Source organism: Gymnogyps californianus, chromosome 1 (genome assembly GCF_018139145.2).
Source record: "Gymnogyps californianus isolate 813 chromosome 1, ASM1813914v2, whole genome shotgun sequence".
Taxonomy (NCBI): domain Eukaryota; kingdom Metazoa; phylum Chordata; class Aves; order Accipitriformes; family Cathartidae; genus Gymnogyps; species Gymnogyps californianus.
The window spans coordinates 97,661,767-97,680,575 of NC_059471.1; the positions used below are offsets into that span (position 1 = coordinate 97,661,767).

General features: G+C 39.5%; 1 protein-coding gene across 5 annotated transcripts; it reads left to right on the forward strand.

The window, feature by feature from the left end:
- Positions 1-482: 482 nt before the first annotated feature.
- On the forward strand, positions 483-15,428 carry U2AF1 (U2 small nuclear RNA auxiliary factor 1). 5 transcript variants are annotated; one of them, XM_050892272.1, is made up of 10 exons: positions 491-534; positions 3,048-3,135; positions 3,347-3,403; positions 5,325-5,355; positions 5,941-6,007; positions 10,247-10,296; positions 10,900-10,998; positions 12,110-12,243; positions 12,584-12,676; positions 15,180-15,428. In XM_050892272.1, exons 2-10 carry the CDS (start codon positions 3,089-3,091, stop codon positions 15,316-15,318), a joined length of 717 nt encoding a protein of 238 aa, XP_050748229.1. In that variant the 5' UTR covers positions 491-534; positions 3,048-3,088; the 3' UTR covers positions 15,319-15,428. The 5 variants fall into 5 exon arrangements, with proteins under 5 accessions (XP_050748220.1, XP_050748212.1, XP_050748237.1 ...); XM_050892263.1 differs by lacking the exons at positions 3,347-3,403; positions 5,325-5,355 and having other exon boundaries at positions 483-534; XM_050892255.1 differs by lacking the exons at positions 3,347-3,403; positions 5,325-5,355; positions 5,941-6,007 and adding an exon at positions 6,821-6,887 and having other exon boundaries at positions 483-534.
- Positions 15,429-18,809: the final 3,381 nt, after the last annotated feature.

Consider the following 18,809-nt stretch of genomic DNA (forward strand, 5'->3'; position numbering starts at 1 on the left):
GAGGCCTCCAGTTTCCACAGGGCAGTCTCCATTCCGCCACAGGCCACTCAGTCCCTCGCGGGCAGCTGGCGCCCCTCCCCACAGCACCACCTCCCGGACTCCTGCGGTGAACGGCACCGCTTTTCCCTCTGCTCTGGCGAAAGCAGGGCTCCAGCCCCGGCGGCAGCCAGACACCGCCCGGGACCTCCCGACGCCGCCGGGTCCCCTCCGCTACAGCGCAGCGGCTCCGCCGCACTCCCTGCGCATGCGCGGCAACAGTACCGCGTGGCGCGAGCAGGACCCGCGCGCGCTGCCCGCCCCGCCGGAGGGGGGAGAAGAGCAGAGGCCCACGCCGCGCCCCCAATGAGGGGGCCGGCGGCCCCGCGCGCATGCGCAAAGAGCCGTGCCCTCCCCATCCCCCCGCCCGCAGGGCTCGGTAGAAGTGTTTCCGGCGCGGCGGCTGTGACGTGCGCGATCGGCGCCGGGCTGTCCGGCGGGCGGGCGGTGGGAGATGGCGGAGTATCTGGCCTCCATCTTCGGAACAGAGAAGGACAAGTGAGTGGCCCATCCCCCATTCCCGCGCCGCTCCCGCGGCTTCGGCGCCCCGGGGGGGGAGCTCGAGGGAGGCCGGAGGCTGGTGGCGGGTTCCGCGGGGCGCGAGGACGCGCAGCGCCCGCCTGGGCGGCCTGTTCCGATCGTGGCGGTCAGCCCTCCCTCCCCCTCCTCCGCGGGCGGACCCGGCCCGTTGCTTCCACTCCCGCCTCAGGGGCCTGCGGCACCCCCGGGACCGGGGCGCGCGCCCGGGAGTTCCCCCCTCCCCGGCCACCACCACGGGCTGGAACGTGGCGGCGCGCGGCCGCGGAGGGAAGAGGAAGCGAGGCGGGCGCGCTCACACCCCCCCCGCCCCCCACCCCCCCGCCTTCCCTAGGCCCGCGGCGGCGGCCCTCTTCCCCTCCCCCTCCCTCGCTGGAGCGCGCGTGCGCGCGCCGCCAGGAACGGGGGGCGGGGAGGGAGGGAGGGGGCGCGCGCGCGTCTCGCCGCGTGGGGCCTGCGCGTGCCCGCGCCGCCGGCCCCGCCCATGCGCTTCCCTCTCCCCTCCCGGGCCGGGCTGGGTCTGTTCTCCTCGGGGACTTCCTCCTCCTCCTCCCCCTCTCCCCTCCCCCCGCCCCCCCCCCCCCCCGCGGCCGCCATGCGGGTGTGCCCGCGCCTCGTGGCGCGTTGCCGTCCTCCCTCCCCCCGGCGGCTGCGCTTTTCTGGCGGCGGGCGGGAGCGGTCGGGGCGGCTGGGTGCCGGGCTTCCCGCCGCCACCGCCTCCTGCCAGAAAAGGGCCGCCTCTTCCCCTTTTGTTCGTGTCTCTGCGCCTCGCAGCAGCCCGAGAGCTTCCGCTCTGCTGCAAGGACAGCGACTGGTTATTTCTCCCCCCTCCCCAGGGTGCGGAGGATTTCCCCGACTGCTGCATCCTGATCCTCAGGCTTCTGCCTGCAGCCTTCCACGCGTCGGGAACGCCTCTAGTTTCTCTGGTTGTTGGAAGCGTACTTACAAAACCCTCCTAACGAAAATTTGGTCACCGTCGGCCTGACCAAACCAACGTGTTTTTCCGCTCGTAAAAATGAAAGGGGGCATCGGTGTGCTACTGGACTAAATTACTGTTGTCAGCCCCTGGCCGTGAGGCTTCTGTTTTCCTTCTACTTTGTAGTGCTACACGCCAGTTCCAATTCGCTCGTCTGTCAGAAAAGCAGTATCAGCAGCCTCTCTTGAGCTCTGTTACTGTAGCATCCTTTCTGATATAATGCATTACAATTTAACAAAATATTGTATATGCCAATACAGCAGGCATGAAATTCCTGTACTGGTCTTATTTTCTATTCAAAAAGCAAGCAGAACTCTCCAGAAAGTGTTGAAGTTGGAGGCACTATTGGAAATTTTATAGTTAGATTTTTTTTGTTTGTTTCAGGATAGAGTTCAGAAAAGACAGTAAGTATATTGTAATGCTAAGTATATATTTTCAAAAACGTAATGAAGAGTAAGCATGTTACAATTTTAAGGTAGAATGTGTTGCTAGAGATGAGATATGCTTTGGTACTTTAATATTTCTCCCCTCCATGAGTCGATGTTGGTCACACAGGATTGTGGGAAGAATTGGTGTTAACTATGAGCATGGGAATAATAATCTTTCTTCCAGGAGAATTCTTATATTTCACTTACCCATATATAGCCCATAATAGTTTTCTTGCCCTTCAGAATTTTGCATTCAGTTTTCCCAGTCAAGGTAACTAAACTCCTTATGATTTTCTGTCATCGTTCCATGTGAATTACACTTATCTGTGAGAGTGTTACTGGCATTCCTAAACCAGCATAGTTTTGAAGGTGTCATGAGATGATAGTTAATTCAAGAAAAGCTTGTGGTTTAAAAAAAAAATAAATTAAATGCTTCCTTTTAAAATTATTAATGATGTTCATGGAAATGGCTTAATTAAATGAATTTATTTTGCTTATGTGTAGTCTCTCTGTAACATCATTTTTCTCTCATCTGAATTATTTCAAATACTGTGTTGGCAGCAGTCTGAGTTACCCTTAGAGTATAACTTTAAACAGGTGGTTTATAAAACATTAGGTAGGTGCAACTGTATCAGCCTTAAAGCAGGTTATATTGCCTGGACTAGAGGGTTGCATGAACTAAGACACAACCATATAGCTCATAGTGTAACTTTTCAGACTGTTTTTCACATTATTTCCCATCCCATCACCCAGTGAAACCGATATAAAGACAAGAATGGAGAACTGGAAGGGTAAAACAGTCGTGATCGCTTCTGTCCGTGGTGGTGTCATGAATGCACTTTGGGTTTGAGTAGTGGGTGAAATTGATAAGATAACTCGCTGTAAATTAGGGGTAAAGAGGAATGAATATGAACAGGTTTGCTGTAATGCTTTCCTATACTGTTTTGATTTTTTTTTTTCTATTTTACTTCACACCAAGATAAAGGCATTTAGGGCATATGTTCTGTAGGAATTGCATATTAATGTTTTCTATTCCAATATATAACTACTTTTGGTTTTTTTACTTGCAGAGTCAACTGTTCATTTTATTTCAAAATTGGAGCTTGTCGTCATGGAGACAGATGTTCTCGGTTGCACAACAAACCAACATTTAGCCAGGTTTGTTTTCTTTTTTTTTTCTCTTTCTTATGGAAGTATATTCTTGCTTCTTTAAAACGTAGATTCTCAGATACAAGTGAATAATTACCGAGCTCCAGATTAACTAGTTCACTTTTGGCCCCAGTTTATATGGGTTTTTGCTTTTTTGGGGGTATTCCATTTACTTCTCCCAGCATTTCTAATTATCTCCTGTCACCCTTAATGGCTGCAGGAAGCGATGCTGTTGTAAGCTTGCCTGTAGTAGAGACCAACCAGTGCTAACTTTCAGGTGAGTGTGCCTTCTCAGTGGTGTTTAGGCACTTAAACCATCCCAGATTTTTTTAATCACAAAAAATGGCAGCATGTTCCGCCTATCTCAAAGGTGTGAACTTAAGTCTTTTATGCATATAATAGAAGAAAACTAATTAATAATTAAAAGCGAGTCATCTGTTGCAACATTTGCTCTCTGACCCAGGCTCTTAAGTTTCGAGAGTAACTTACATACTTCCTTTGAACGGGAAATAATTGTTTCTTGAAAACAACTTGCCTGGTTGCTGAGGGTGTATATGTCAGTTGACTTGACAGATAATATTCACATAGCCAAAGATTAAATAGTTAGAGACATGATGTGTGACTGCATGTCTGCCAGAAAGAAAAAAAAAAAAAAAAGAAGGTGCAGTGGGTGATAGGGTTTTTATTATTACAAGCTGTATAGTTTTCAGAAATTACCTTCCTGGAGAACTGTGTGCTTTGCCTCTTTCTATCACTGCTGATTGTCAAGGTATACAGGTAAATAGATTTCTTTGGGAATATTGTATATGATAAGTAGTGCCTATGAAAGTTTTTGCATTATCAGCAGTTTTACCTACAAAGGTAAAGTTTACATAGCGGTGGAGTCCTCCGCAAGTTCATTTTAGCTGACTTGGAGCAGAACTGATGAGAATAGTGGGCTGGTGTTGGTTTGGGGAGAATTAGGGAGGCAAGTATTATCCACGTGACTGGAGTTCAGAGCGATGGCGCTCATGAAGTTAAACTTTGTGAGTGCGTGAGTGGGCAGGGGGAGTTCTAGGGGGGACTTGTCTAGGTTACTGATTGATAGGGACCACTGCTGGTACTTCATCTGCAAAAACAGTTTTCCGCTTCTTGGAATTTAGTAATTTTTAATGTAAATATTGTATTGCAAAAAGAATGTTGTCCATTTTCAGAACTACTCTATGTTGCTGACCTACATGGAGAGCATGCTGAAATGTGACTGGTTATTTAGAGACCTGAATTTAGGTCATTGGCTACTAGAAAATATTTCTGAATTAGACAACTTCCACAGTAGTTGTCTTTAAGTTAAAAAAGCAACAACAAAAACCCAACAAACAAAAAAAACCAACCTACATCTTCTTTTACAAAAAAACTTGATGTGCAACAACGGTCTCCTCTGTCAGTGCAGCCTTTAGCTTTGCTTTAGAAAGTGCGGTTAGCAATGCCAGCTGAAGTGGGTCAGCAGGGCATGTCAGATTCATCCAGTGATGTCTGGGACTGCTACAGCATCATGCCTGGCAGACGTGCTGTATGGTAACGTCTCTAACGTACCTGGCAGATGTGTAGGGTTCACTACAGAAATCTTTATTTGTATGCAGATTGATAATCAGCTGTGATAGAAAATAGAAGAACAGATATCTTACCAATGGGAAGTTACCAGCACAGTATTTTTATCGTGTGTTGCTATTGCTGGTGTAGCTACTTTATAGAAGAGCTGTGTTAGGAAAGGTCGTGCAATCCAGGGTGATCAAATTACCACCAATCAGCAGAAACACTGTAACTATATGCATGTTTCTGGCTCTCTCCAATTGTAGGCTAAAACATAGTTATTTTAAACGTGGGCCACAGAAACACAAAGCTTTGGTTGGTATGACCATACCCATTATAAAACAAGTGTGTGATTTTAAATGTGATCTTACAGATTTTTTTATGTGTTAAGTGGGTAGCATATGTAGGTATGACATTTCTGGTCCTGTGACTTCTTTAAACTCTGAATTCTTACTGTGACTAATAATAATGTATAAGCTAAAATTATTTGGGGATTGCGATTCATACTAACATTGAGCTTGTATTTTAAGTAATCAAATTTCAATTTTTGAGCTGCTTACAGTGATATGGACATTTGGAATTTTTTTGTAATATTAGTTTACTAACTTAAACATGGTTTGTTTTTTCAGACAACTTGATTTTAAGAAGAACGGTACAAATGTAAGGTTTCAAGTCTGCCTGGGCTAATTCTTCAACTAAAAAGCAGAAGGGCTAAAAGGATATTGTCCTTGTTTCCGATCCTTCAAATATGTGAACCTATGATGCTATTATATTATTTAAACAGAAATTCCACCAAGAAATTCCTGATGCACAAAATGAGACGTAGCTCTTGCCTAAAAACCTTACTGTCTGGTGTAACATTTTAGACTCTGTGGCATTATGTATTATATGCTGTGCACATAACACTATTTTTTTCCCCTAGACTTACAATGATGAATCTGGTCTTGAAAGCTAGGCATCTCCATAATATCATGTAGTTTGACGTTTTAGGTTACTGTGCCTTACAACTCCCATTTTGAGGATAGCTGTTGAGACAAATGCAGCTCTTTCTTGGTGGTTAATTAAAACTGTTTTCATAATATGATGGTCTGGATGCAATTTTGGAAGATATTCTGCAAATACAAAAGGAAGTCTTAAGAATAAAATATTACTTTTAGCTGTTTGCAAACAAGTTGTCTCTTTGCAATTGTCTATTATATGCACAGCAGCCAGTAGAATTCCCCTTTTTATTTTTTTTCCCCGCAGACCATCTTGATTCAAAACATCTATCGTAACCCCCAAAACAGTGCACAGACGGCTGACGGCTCACACTGTAAGTCCCACAGTTGGAGAAATTTTTTTAAAGAATGGTGTTAAAGAGCCCACTCCTAATTATGAGAAAATAATGTTGGCTTCTGAGCTGCTGACATAAAGCTGTTGCAAACAGGACAAGTGACGGAACTCTTCTTGCGCATAGATCAAGAACTTGTCAAATGTGTGCAATTCAGAATGCAAAATTGACTGCATAAATTGGACTTGATGCAGATTCTCTTTTGCACTGCAAAGTGAAACTTGATTGCTTAGTAACACTGTGTTCTTTATAAAGTGTTAAACTGCAGACATTTCTCAAATTCTTGATTTAACCACAAAAAAAAATAAAAATAGGTATATATGTGATGTACGGTAAGTTTCCCAAAACTGTGGGTTTTCTTTCATTTTAACTTTTTTAGGAAAATGGAGATTTCATGTTATGCTGTAATTATTGTATTACTTCATTTCCTGGGATTTTGCTACTAAGAAACCATTCAGTAAAACCAAATTCAAATGAATTATTATGCTTGTAATTTGAATACTGTGTTTGAATGCCATCTATTATATATCTGCCTGAAATCATGCAAAACCCCTCTATAGTAATATTGGTGAATAACATAAAAAAAAATACAATAATGGAGTATCATGAGATCTCTATTACTTTACAGTGTTAGGTTGATTCAGAAAGGTCACCAGCTAAGTGAAAGTTCTCCTTCTTGGGAGAGAATAACCACCTCTCTTTCAGCACAGACTCGGCTAAAGCGACCCTAAAGGAAACCGGTTTCTTGTTAAAATTATTTTCCATAATATAAAGTTGTTGCGTTTTGTATTTCAGACCATTGCCCTCTTGAACATTTACCGTAACCCTCAAAACTCTTCCCAGTCTGCTGACGGTTTGCGCTGTAAGTTCATACAAGTTCCTTCACTGGTTCCCTGGGCTTGATTGTCAGAGCTCAGTGTCGACTTAAGCTGGTCTACCATTTTAGTTTAACAGATCAAACTGACCACGTTTCATTAAATGTGTCCAAACCAAACACACACACAAAAAAAAACCCCAAGAAAACTTTTTTGTCCCACTCACCTCCCTCCCTACTCCCAAAACTATGAGGGGAATCTGAAAACCATCTATTAAATCAAAAAGGGTTGAAATTGTACTTCCCCTGTAAAGCAGTCCTGGTTGCACTGCTTTCTTCCCTCCGCCTTTCTCCCTGCCAGTTGCCTGTGTCCTAGGAATGCTTTTCTGTATGTTTTGTGCTGTCCATTAGGTTCCACTGTCTAAAAGAGCAGGACAATGACACGTTGACTTCATCCAGAACAGATTTCCTGCTCTGTAAATGTTAAGAGAACTTGAATTTGAAACTTTTCAGACTGCATGCAGAAATTTGTCCTAGGTTAATGCAGCTTCCATTTAGAGTCTACTTTGGAAGAATACACTTTGACTGACAAACGCTTCCCTTCTGGCAGCTGTCCTTTTTGGATAGGTGCATGCTTAAAATTCCTTCCATGCTTTGAAAATTCAAATTCCAAAACCAAGTTGCATATTTACCTAGGAAAATATATCTTTAAAAGTACTTTTGAGGAGGGGAAGGCATTTGGGTATGGTCATGAACTAATTTAATGACTCCTCATGAGGTAGGAATGGGCATAAGAAAACACACCTACTGTGAGACTGGCAGAAGTTAAATGACCAGGATTGTTGATCGGCGATTACTGATATATTGTTGTGATTGAATCATCAATATTAGAATAAGATTTAAAAAAAAAAAAAAAAAAAGTTTTAGGACCAAAAAGGATCGGTGTTATTTTCTAACTAATATTTCTTGTTGAAGTGAATATTGACTGTGTGGTAATAAAGCTTTGTTTGGCTATTCCTTTTTTTGACTGTTGGATTATAGACTAGTTCAGATTAGTTACCAGCATTTGATTAGACATGCTTTGTGAAATCAGCCACTAACTTAAAAGTCAACACTGTCTCTCCTGCTTCTAAAAGTAATAATGGCCCAATTAAGTAATTTGAGTTTTGTCACACAATCAAGCTAGATATGTAATGAGCTATGTAAGTTTGTCTAGATGGTTAAACAGTTCTATTGGTTTGTAGGCTTTCTTGTCACAGATGCTTAGTAGTTAATGCTGTTTCAGTAAACCAAAAAATGTACAGTTGGGTATTTCTACTGTGTCCCTAAATTCTCAATGCGCTGGTAACTAATTTGCACAGAGTTACAGCAGTTTGGTCTGTGGAGCTGTTTAGATTGTACAGCTGCCAGAGTCTTGAACAGATTCTCTAGCGTTCTAAATGCTGGTATCCAACTCTAGATTGTCTTGACAAGTGGGTAGCTATTTAACAGAGCCTAACTGTACCTTCTGTGGTAGAGCTGGAGCTCTGTTATCAGGAGGTTTGCTGAAACTCCTGGCTCCCTGGTTTTTTCGATATTTGTCCCTACTTAAGTACTGCATGTATTTTAAATGGATAACTTGGGTAGCTATTTAATGCTTTTGTTGTTGTTGCTTAACTGTCTTCCTTTCTATTGCCGTCGTAGAGGATTAACCTTAGTTTTGAACAGCAGTAGTTTTCCTGAGTATTTTAATTAGTAATTGGGCTTCTCAAGGTTCAGATACCGGTAGCCCTGGAATATGAATGTTTGTAAAGCCTGTGCATATGTATGCTTCCCACTTTAGAAGGACATTCAAGTAGCCATTAACTAACTGTTGCTTATGATCTCCTAATTTGACAATGGAATCTCCTTATAAGTTTTTAGCAGTTGTCCATCTGGTAAAAAGTAGTTATTCCCAGTGTGGCTCACAGAGCCCGTCTGCTATATTTAAAAAAAAAAAAAAAAAAAGAAATCCTTAGGTATTAGTAAGCTGTTATCAGTGGTGTTGGCAGAACCTTGGGAATATAGTTAAGTATTAAACTGTCTAGAAATACTGGTTTAATGTTTGATATTCCTTAATTTGGTATATAACCATGGGGAAGCGGTGGGGAAGAAGAAAGTTCTTAAAAGCAAACATGTTTCAAATGTAGAAACATTGTTAGCCTAAACTATATAACAAATGCCCCTTAGCCTTCTTCAGGAGGTGAGCTGGGTGGAAGCAAAGTAATTACAGTTCCAGAGAGTGTGGCTGGTTAATATTAGAGCCTTTGAAGAAAAATGTAAAGTTCGTCCAGATGGTAATATTAGCCAAAAACAACTGAGCCCAAAGCATCTCTTTTTTTTTATAGCAGCCTGAAGTGAATAAACTCAGCTTTGTTGGCTCAGTTTCTTGTCTTTCACGTTCTGTGAACTAAAACAGTAGTGTTTGTAATTTAAAGGCTAGAATATTTTTCTAGTATAAAATGCAGGGTTCATTTCAAAACTGCTCTGCTTGATCTTAATAAACCACTTAACTGCTGAAGAGCTAATACATTAGGCTTTAATGTATACAGCTTAATGTAGTTTAAAATGCTGTAGACTGGAAGAAATAAATGAAATTCATTTTTATATTCTTAATGCTTTGAAAAATCAGCCAAACTTATGTTGTTTTTTATAGCAGCAGGCAAGCAGCGCTCATTTGTAAAGTCCAGCTTGGAGCATGAAAATAATCTAACCTGAATATATGGCTGGCTTGTCTTGCACTAAAAGGTGTTCTGCAGGACTACAGAAAAATTAAGTGGTATTCAAAATTAAACTAGAAAATTGCTCTCTATTGCAAAGCATTATGGTACCCTTCTTTGAGGGCACTGAGAAAAGTGTGTCATTTTAATAACTATTTTGAGCAAATTTAAAAAAAAAATTCTGGGCTATGTTACTTTGTGAACTCTCAAATTCTAGTGTATATGCTGGAGAGGTGGACATGTTAAAATGAAATTCTGCCTTTAGGAAGAGGAACACTAAATTGTAATCATGCTTTAAAATATGCAAATGTAACAAAGCACTTGCCTTCTGTTTAGGTAAAATTGTTAGTAGATAGAGAGTGGGACTGTACATTAAATTTAAAGTGATATTTCAGAGTAATTCCTTTCCCCTTTAAATTTGTGGCATACAAGTTTGGCTCTGCTTAAAACTTGTTTTGACTTGATCATGTCAATGTAATGTTTTGACATATACTTTGGGGACTCAAAGCTCTTCACACATACTTATTTTTAATATTCCTATTAGTTAGCTCCATGCTATATGGTGTCTTTTATGCTCCAGACGGCCTCTCTAGATTGTTTTGTAGTATGATCAAAATCTCTTCTTCCTTATTTATAGGCTCTAATCAATATGACTCTTGATTTTTACAGGTGCTGTGAGCGATGTTGAGATGCAGGAACATTATGATGAATTCTTTGAGGTATGTAAAAATGTAAAGTGTGGATTTGTCAACACAAATGAGTTAGATGAATTCAGCGTATAGCACAATTAGATGGCTTCAGAGAAAAGCGCTTGTTTCCTCAGGTGTTTGTGTAAAACTTACAACTTTCAGTGCTAAATATTTCCTGGTATAACCTTTGGTTAGTTTGGCTTAACTTTACTGTTTACAATAGACTTTGTTTAAAAATTAGCAACTTAAGCGATGTAGCATTTTGATTCCATAATCCCCTTCTTTCCTGTACATTTAAAATATACTTAATTATTTGTATAGAAGCAAAGTAAGTAAAACTATGGCATCAAGGCTTACATGTATTGTTTTCAGTGCATCTTATGTATTCTGTAAATACTGTATGCATAATATTTTCCGTAGCTTTTTATTGTATCCTGTTAGTGCTGTACTTACAGATCGACACAGTACACGCCAAGCAAGTACTAATTTTAAAATCAGAAATGTAAAAAAAGGGGTTTTGTTTTGCTTTTTTTTAAGGAAGGCCTTCTTTTGTACTTACTAACAGCTAAATGCAATACTTCTGTACTTATAACTAATGTGCTGCAAACTTTTGATTGGTTGCTTTGTGCTTAGGAGGTCTTCACAGAAATGGAAGAAAAATATGGTGAAGTTGAGGAGATGAACGTTTGTGATAACCTTGGAGATCATCTAGTTGGAAATGTATATGTAAAGGTAGGATAAAGAGACATGTTTATATAATTAATAGGGGTGGTATTTATTGATTTATAATTTTAAAAGCTACTGTATGCTTGTAGATTTTGCGAGAGTAGCTCTTTAGGATATAAGCTCCTCTCCAACTTCACAATATAAAGTAGAAAGAGTGAAAATGTGAATGGGATCTGAAAGAAATTTTAAGAGATGATGAGAACCTTTCTTGATAGTCAAAATCTGTGTCATTTTCATAAAGATTAACACTTTTTTTTTTTTTACATTGTTATAAACACAGTCACCACTGCTGGACTGTTTAGTTTGCCAGGATTAATTTGGGGTCTGTCTTCCCATCGCACTGCCTTTTAAGCACTTCGTTATGAGCAGAGGTTTATTCGCAACAGGTCTGTTTATTTTCAACAGCTGCATTTATTTTCTAACTTCCCAGTTAAACAAAATCTCTTGTAACCAAGTTACATTTGGCAGTAGCTGGGTGGTTTAAAGTGCAAACTGGAGCACTTAGGTTTAGCTCTTAAGTCATTGATATCTCTTGAATAATGAGTACAAAGTTGTCACCTGCAGAAATTTTATTGTGTGTACACAGTGTTGGGGAGGTGTGAGAGAGAATGTTTGAATATTTTTACTGTACATGCCCTGAACTGGAAAGTATTCACGCCTAAAATTCTCAGCTGTGTAGGTCATAATCAGAAATAAAAGTTGTTTTTAAAAATTTGCAAGTGTTTAGCTGTGAAAAGGAGTTTCAAATTTAAGTTTTACATTGATCGTAAAACAGGATCAGAATTTTGTAAATTCTAATTTAAATGAATGAGAGCTTCGGTTCTCATGCAGATTTCTCTTAAATGTCATATCTTTTAATACAAGCCACAAAACTTGAAAGACCAAATAGAACATAATTAAGAGAAAATATCAATGTTTTGATTAGCTCTGAGTCCTGATTAATGAAAAGCTAGCATTTTTACCGTTGATTTGATGGACTGTCCCAGGAACTCTGAAGTAGCTTCTAGTTTGATTACTAGCCCTAAGCCTCAGATATTGCACAACTGATTTGATAGGAATCTTTGATCTACTCCTGTTGCTTCTCTATAACATGAGAAAATGTTAATTTTGCTTTTAGTTTCGCCGTGAAGAAGATGCGGAAAAGGCTGTGATTGACCTGAACAATCGCTGGTTTAATGGACAGCCCATTCATGCTGAGCTTTCACCTGTGACTGACTTCAGAGAGGCCTGTTGCCGTCAATATGAAATGGGGTAAAAAGTGACTTCCTCTTTGCCTATGACAGTGTCTTTGAAATGCTTGCACATACATGGTGATTGCTTGGATGTGGCTTTTATGTGTAGCTTAGTGAAGGAAGAAGACCACTTCAGGTAGTGTTAATATGGAGGACCTGCAGTGAACCTCTTGACTTTCGCCATCTTTTTAGGATTTTGATCTAGGAGTGAGTCAGTGTCAGTAAATGATGCTTGCGGTTTACTGGTTTTAATGTTAGAGGTGATTAACTTCTAGATAGCTAGGGGTCCGCTAGGGCTTAGGGCAAACAGATACAGTGTAGAGCTGGGAATTTTAACTGTCTCTTGAATTCTCTTTCAGAGAGTGTACACGAGGAGGTTTCTGCAACTTCATGCATTTGAAGCCCATTTCTCGAGAGCTAAGACGCGAGTTGTATGGGCGGCGTCGTAAAAAGTAAGTTTGCTTTTAAACACGATTAAAGCAGGTAAATTAAGGATCAGTTGCTGAAAATTCCGAAGGCAAATCTTACTTAAGTCTTCTCTCGTTTTTTCTAATGCAGTTCTGACACGTGCCAATGAAAGGGCATCAAGTAAAGCTAGCAAGTGGCCAGTTTAGAACAAAGGAATAGGTCTTTGTTTAAAAAAAAAAAAGTTATGGTACTTCTTGCAGTGTACTTGCAGCCTGCCTTCACTGCAGGCACAGCTGCAGTGTTGTGGATGCTGAAGATTGATGTGGCTTTAAGAGAAGGCAGGGTTCAAGGAGAAGAATATTCACCGAGTTACTAAGTACATAGGACCTACCTGTGGTTCAGATCCCCAAACTGCGAACTGTTACAGGCAGGCGCTATTTGGGAGAAGTACTGCTTTATGCCTCTTTTCTATTTTATTCTCTTCTAAATGTATTTGCTCGTGGCCTCTGTTAGAAGCAGGCTACTTGGCTAATGGGCATTTTGGCAGGATCAAATTGGCCACTTTCAGCATTATGCACAATCAAGCATATCCATAGATTATATTCAGGACTCAACCTTATTTGTTTTTAACAGTTAACGGCTAACTTTTCTAGCCTGTATTCATTCCTTAGTGTTAGCAACAGGCAGTCACTGTATTGAGCTCACTTTTTATTAACACTAGCCTCACAATGTGACCCTTGTTAATAGGAGTTCTCAGTAGGGCAAAAGAATAGTAATTTGGCTTAATGGCAGAAAAAGATTGTGGTAAATACATTTTGATATATTTATATTAAATTATTTCTTTATTAAGGTACCTTGTAGAAAGCCTTATACCACTGCTGTTACCATGATACCTGTCTTGTGGATGGTTCACTTTGAGCTGGATTCAATCTGCTTGCTTTCAGGACCTTGCTATTTAGGATAGGCCTATAAAATTGTTGAGCTTCCTTTTATACAGAGCACAATTTTGTAGGTCTCCTTCAATCACAGAAGGAGCCTGGGATTATGAACGTGTTTTTCCTATAAATGTCTCTAATTGGCAGTGTCTTAGAATTTGTGAGGATGAATTTAACTTTGGAAAATGTAGATTGTGTTGCTTAGGCACGTGTATTTGTGCCTAAATACTTGCCTAAAATACCCCAATTAATATTAATTTAAATTTAAATGTAAACTTTTAAGATGTTTGATTTATGAAAAAGATGAAGTATGCTCTTGTATGAGCCTTTTGGTCATTTTTATGAATCTGAATCTGGATCTCTCGGATGCCAGTTAAAAGGTATCACCTTTTATTGCAAGAAATATCAGGCTTGTGTGTTTGGCTTTGGAATATGATTGTTTTACCCATAGCCCAATTTCAGTCTGTGGTAAAACAACTAGAGTAGCTGAATCCTCCATCCAGTTTTGTCTTTATTGGCCCTATTGAAATTCTTTGTGCAGCTAAAGCTGTCAGAGGTTAGCATAAGGCTTGATACAAAAAAAATCAGTTCTTGTGTCAGTGGGGTTTCACAGGTAGCTTGTATAAACTAGACTGACCTGAAAGTAGGTCTACACAGAATGAAATATATCAAAGTTTTTTGAGTAGAAAAAAGGAGGGTAAACCAGAACTTTTGAATGATAGGTTAATTTAGTGATTCTGGACAGCTCAGTGGTATGCAAGAGTTATGTATGTGTCTCTGTCATAGTAAAATTGGTCACGACGCACACTCCCACCCCAAAACATCTCGCCATGGAACAATATTCTGCAAACTTAAGACTTGTAGCATTCGTTTCCCTGAGCTTTTTAGTTCTGCTGTAATTTCTACACATATTTAAAACTGTACTCTTTACCTATTTTATAAAATCGAGTTTTCTAAAATGCTTAAAAACATTCAAACCACTCTGTTGCTTGACAAGTGCCTTATAAGCTATAAATCCATACTACCTGCATTAGCAATACATTCTGGGTGGTTTAGGTTTCTTCCTGAATTTGAGTCATCGACCTCGGAGGCAGGGAAGATTATTTGCAAATGCTGATGGCTTCTGGAAGGGGAGAGGGGAGGAGAAGAGGAAAAAACCAACAAAAAAAAAGAGAACTGAGTTGTAATTGCTAATTAATGCAGTTGATTTAATAGAAGTGGACTTAGAAACAGCTGTAGGCTTTTGCTGTGTGGTGTTAAGAGCTATTTGTAACTGCAAAAGCAGGTGTCCCCTTCCCTTGCTTCTTTAACAGCTGTGTAACAGTGCATTTGGTTCCTCTACATGCCTTTCCTTAAGTTTTGCACATCCATTGTAATGGATGAGTGGCAGTGAACAGTTGAGTCTTTCAACAGTATGTGTTGACTCCTCAGTATTTTGTTCAGTTTGTAAATACATGGTTTCGCAGCCCGAGTGCCCATTTACCAATCCTTCTAATGCCACATTGTCTTTCTTCTCCCTCATTACTTACATCCTTAAGCATTGTACTGTGCAGTACTGCAAGTAAATTGCTGAATGTGATGAAACAATAAAATGTTTAAACTTTCTTTGAAGGCATAGATCCAGGTCGAGGTCCCGTGAACGTCGGTCTAGATCCAGAGATCGTGGTCGTGGAGGTGGTGGTGGAGGCGGAGGAGGACGTGAACGTGATAGGAGGCGGTCAAGAGATCGTGAAAGATCTGGTCGATTCTGAGCCATGCCATTTTTACTGTATGTCTGCTAGAAAGTGTTGTAGTTTGACCAAACAAGTTCATAATGAGATTTTTTTTAAAGATGGGCTTCTGAATAAAAAATTTGTAGTGATACAGTATTCTTTGTGTAACTTGTTTCTTGTGGGGGGAGTCTTTTTAACTGTCATTCCTCTATCTTGACAAATACCTGGATTAACGATGCCTGAGGGGAAAGGTGGTAAATGTATTGGAGGAGCGCCAGTTTTGTTTTTGTTTTTGTTTTTTTTATTCGGGTATAATTTGAACTGTTCATGAAAATGTGTGTGTATATAATATAAAATATTATATACATAGTAAAAATAATATACTGCTTAAGAAACAGTTACTCACATAAGTTTCCCTTTTCTGCTATGCTGTCTGCTTATTTAGGTTAGTTTAGGCACATTTAAAAGGAAGGCTGTGCAAAATGCATTTATTTACCAAGTAGAAACGCTTAGTTACAAAAATGTATGTTTGTTTGTTACCAGAAGTCTGTGCTCTGTCTATCAATGTGACTGTGGCATTTACAATAAATCCAATTTCTTGGTGTAAAATCTAAAGCCTATTTTCTAAGCACGCTGGAGTAGTTGAGTTGCTACTCCTGGCTGTGCCAGAGTTCATAGTTCAAGTTTTTTATGATTCTTGACTAAATTCCTTGTCTTTGGCTGGAAAGAAAGTTGCCTAGTGCAGTGTGAAAAAAAAAAAAAAGTAATATTTTTATTGCAATGATTCATAATAGGCAGGTGAGGTTTTTAAAATTATGCTCCATACAACATGATACATAGGATCTATTGAAGGAAATGCAAGGTCCTAAATACAAGGACCAAATTTCTTAACAGACTGATTTTTTTTTTTTTCCACTCTGTATTCTCTTAGCTGTCGTTTAATGAAAAGCATTTCGTTAGCATTCAAGGTCATAGGAAACTAATTGGATGCTAGTGGAAAATACTTTTTTTTCCACCTTTACTCGCTTTCTGATAGTCTGAAGTGCAACAAAAGCTAATGGATAGATGACAGTTTCTTCACAAACAAGACATCTTTCTTTTTCTGTCTGAGTTTTAATTGAATTGCACAATAGCTATATATTGTAGGTTGTGTATCTCTTAAGGAGTTAAAGCTCTAATTGAAATGTTGCTGGAACATCTTGAGAGACAATTTGTACAATGGCTGACTTGCAGTTTAACTTCACTCATGTCTGCTTTTATTCCAAGTGTAACAGTAAGAAATTTTTGTCAGTGGTCATATTTCTGCAAGATACAACTTTATGTACATGAAGCTACATAATACAATATAGCTTTCCGACGGGGGAGAGAATGTAGTAGTGCTTTTTTAGTTCTGAATCAGATAACTTGCTAAATGATAAATCTGCTCCTTGATTATTTAAAAAAAAAAAAAAAGGAAAGACATAGAAAGGATATGGAAGCATTATGTAGCCAGATTAACAAACCAGCTTCTCTCTGCCTCCAAAATAAGTATAAAGCCATTTTGCTCAGTGGAACTTGGAGTTGGCAAACAAAATATTGAAAAAAGAGCTTTTCTAAATGAATCTGCTTTGCCTCTTACAACTAAATCTTGCACCAATTCGATTTGAATTTATTTTGTTCACACTGGATGGTTTGGCCAACCAGATTGTGGAACTTACTTTGCCAGTAACCTTTTTAAAGAAATGTATCACTCTATGTGAAGATGGCTTCACTGCTTATGTTTTGTTGCAAGTACATAAATCAAATTATGCTTTCTTTTCACTGAAAGAAATTGAGCAGTGCATGGCAATAAATGGCTGGACTGAAACCTGTGGTATTTCTGCTAGGCTTTAGGAATTTAACATTGTGATAATTTAGTTCTTGCAGTTTACAGGATATTAATCCAGTTCCATTTCCTCTTCAGTGAGATTTAGGATAATTAGTAAGCTAATTTAAATCTCAAGCTCAAAAAGGGTGAGGATAGTCTTTCTGGTTTTTAAAACAGTATCTAGTATAATGTGGATACTATTTAAAAAGGTTTAAGATCATTTTTACACAGATTAATGACACAAGCTGATTTGCTCTATAAACAAGTTAGTTTTAAACTAGTATAAATGTGTCCCTGTAACGGCTTTCATCTATTTATCTAAACCCCGTTAAACTGCAGGTATATTTTTGTGTGAACAGATAGCAGAAGGTCAATTTCTCCCTCTCCCCCCAATACAATTTTTCTTAAAGCACTCTTGAATTCCACCAAATGCATCATTTTATGGTCTGATTGCACAGCTACCCAAAAATTAACCATGTAACTGGAATATGTCATAACATGCACCAAAAGCAATGGATTTTACTGGATACTCAAAGGAAAAAACTCGTGCATTGATCATTACCTGATTGTGTAATGATTACCTAGTGACAGCATTCAGCATATAAACTAAGCTCATGACATATCTTCAGTTAGGTTCACCTTTTAAGACTGTATACTACCAGTACAATTGATCAAATTTGAAATTTAAACTGCACAAATTTGGTTAAACACTTAGACATGGTAGTCCAAACTGTATTGGTTTACCAATACAAACCAAGTGGAAATCCTACCTTCCCCTTCTATTGTTGCTCACAATGTCTTAGAGTAAGATTTCCCCCCCCTTCTCCCCAAGGTACCTACTTCTCACAAATATTTCAGTGTTGACTCTTCTGTTAAACAGTGGATATTAATTTATGGAATTCCTTTACCTCAAATAAGTGACAGCATACAGTATTTTCTGAAGTCTGAGTCAATTAGTTTGAAACTGTTAATCCCAAGTGGCTTCCTCTTCTTTGTATTTGGCTCTTATTCTGTGAAAATGCTGCTTGTCCATGAATATGATGTATGTTGAGACTGTAAAACCAAATGGAGAAAACTTGTTCAAAATAAAGCCTTTTTTTATAAGAATCTGACAAAAATTATCCCTTTCCTTTAGATGGGATGCTGCTCTTTAAATGACTAATGAGGACATAGACTACAAGTTTCAAATTCTTAGCTCTTGTCTTGAGCTATTTTTTGAGTGATTCTTTGCCTTCTGTTTTTTAGAGCTGGTGGAGCATGTCTTCAACTAAAAAAAAAAACACAAACAAAAATCAACTTCTCCATATTTGCTTGATAAAGTTGAAGTATCAAAAGAGTGCAACTTGGGGTTAGGAGTTGGGGTTTTGGTTTGGGTGTTTTTTTAAATTGGTAAGGGTTCTGCTTGAGAGATCCTGCAAGTTTCTGTTGTGGTGGTCTGTAGAGAATGAAGGCTCATTTTTGACAGAAGGAGCGTATTTGATTGAAGAAATTAGTAACTGAAAGGGGTCATGGCTTTTTAAAGATGATTCTTCCTAGTGTTGCATTGCTCAAGCTGCAAACCTTTGGGTGTTAACAACTGTGTCTGTTGCCACTGTTGTACAATGGCACCTTAAACTGCATCTACTGTCTTTAATACGTTAGAAACGAAACCGCTTTCATAGCAGTTGCAGGGGGGATGTTAATC

Coding starts and splice junctions, on each gene's coding strand:
- U2AF1 (XM_050892272.1), top strand. CDS start 3,089: ATGGAGACAGATGTTCTCGGTTGCACAACAAACCAACATTTAGCCAG. Junction 3,136..3,346: donor ACAAACCAACATTTAGCCAG/GTTTGTTTTCTT, acceptor TAATGGCTGCAG/GAAGCGATGCTGTTGTAAGC. Junction 5,356..5,940: donor TTAAGAAGAACGGTACAAAT/GTAAGGTTTCAA, acceptor TTTTCCCCGCAG/ACCATCTTGATTCAAAACAT.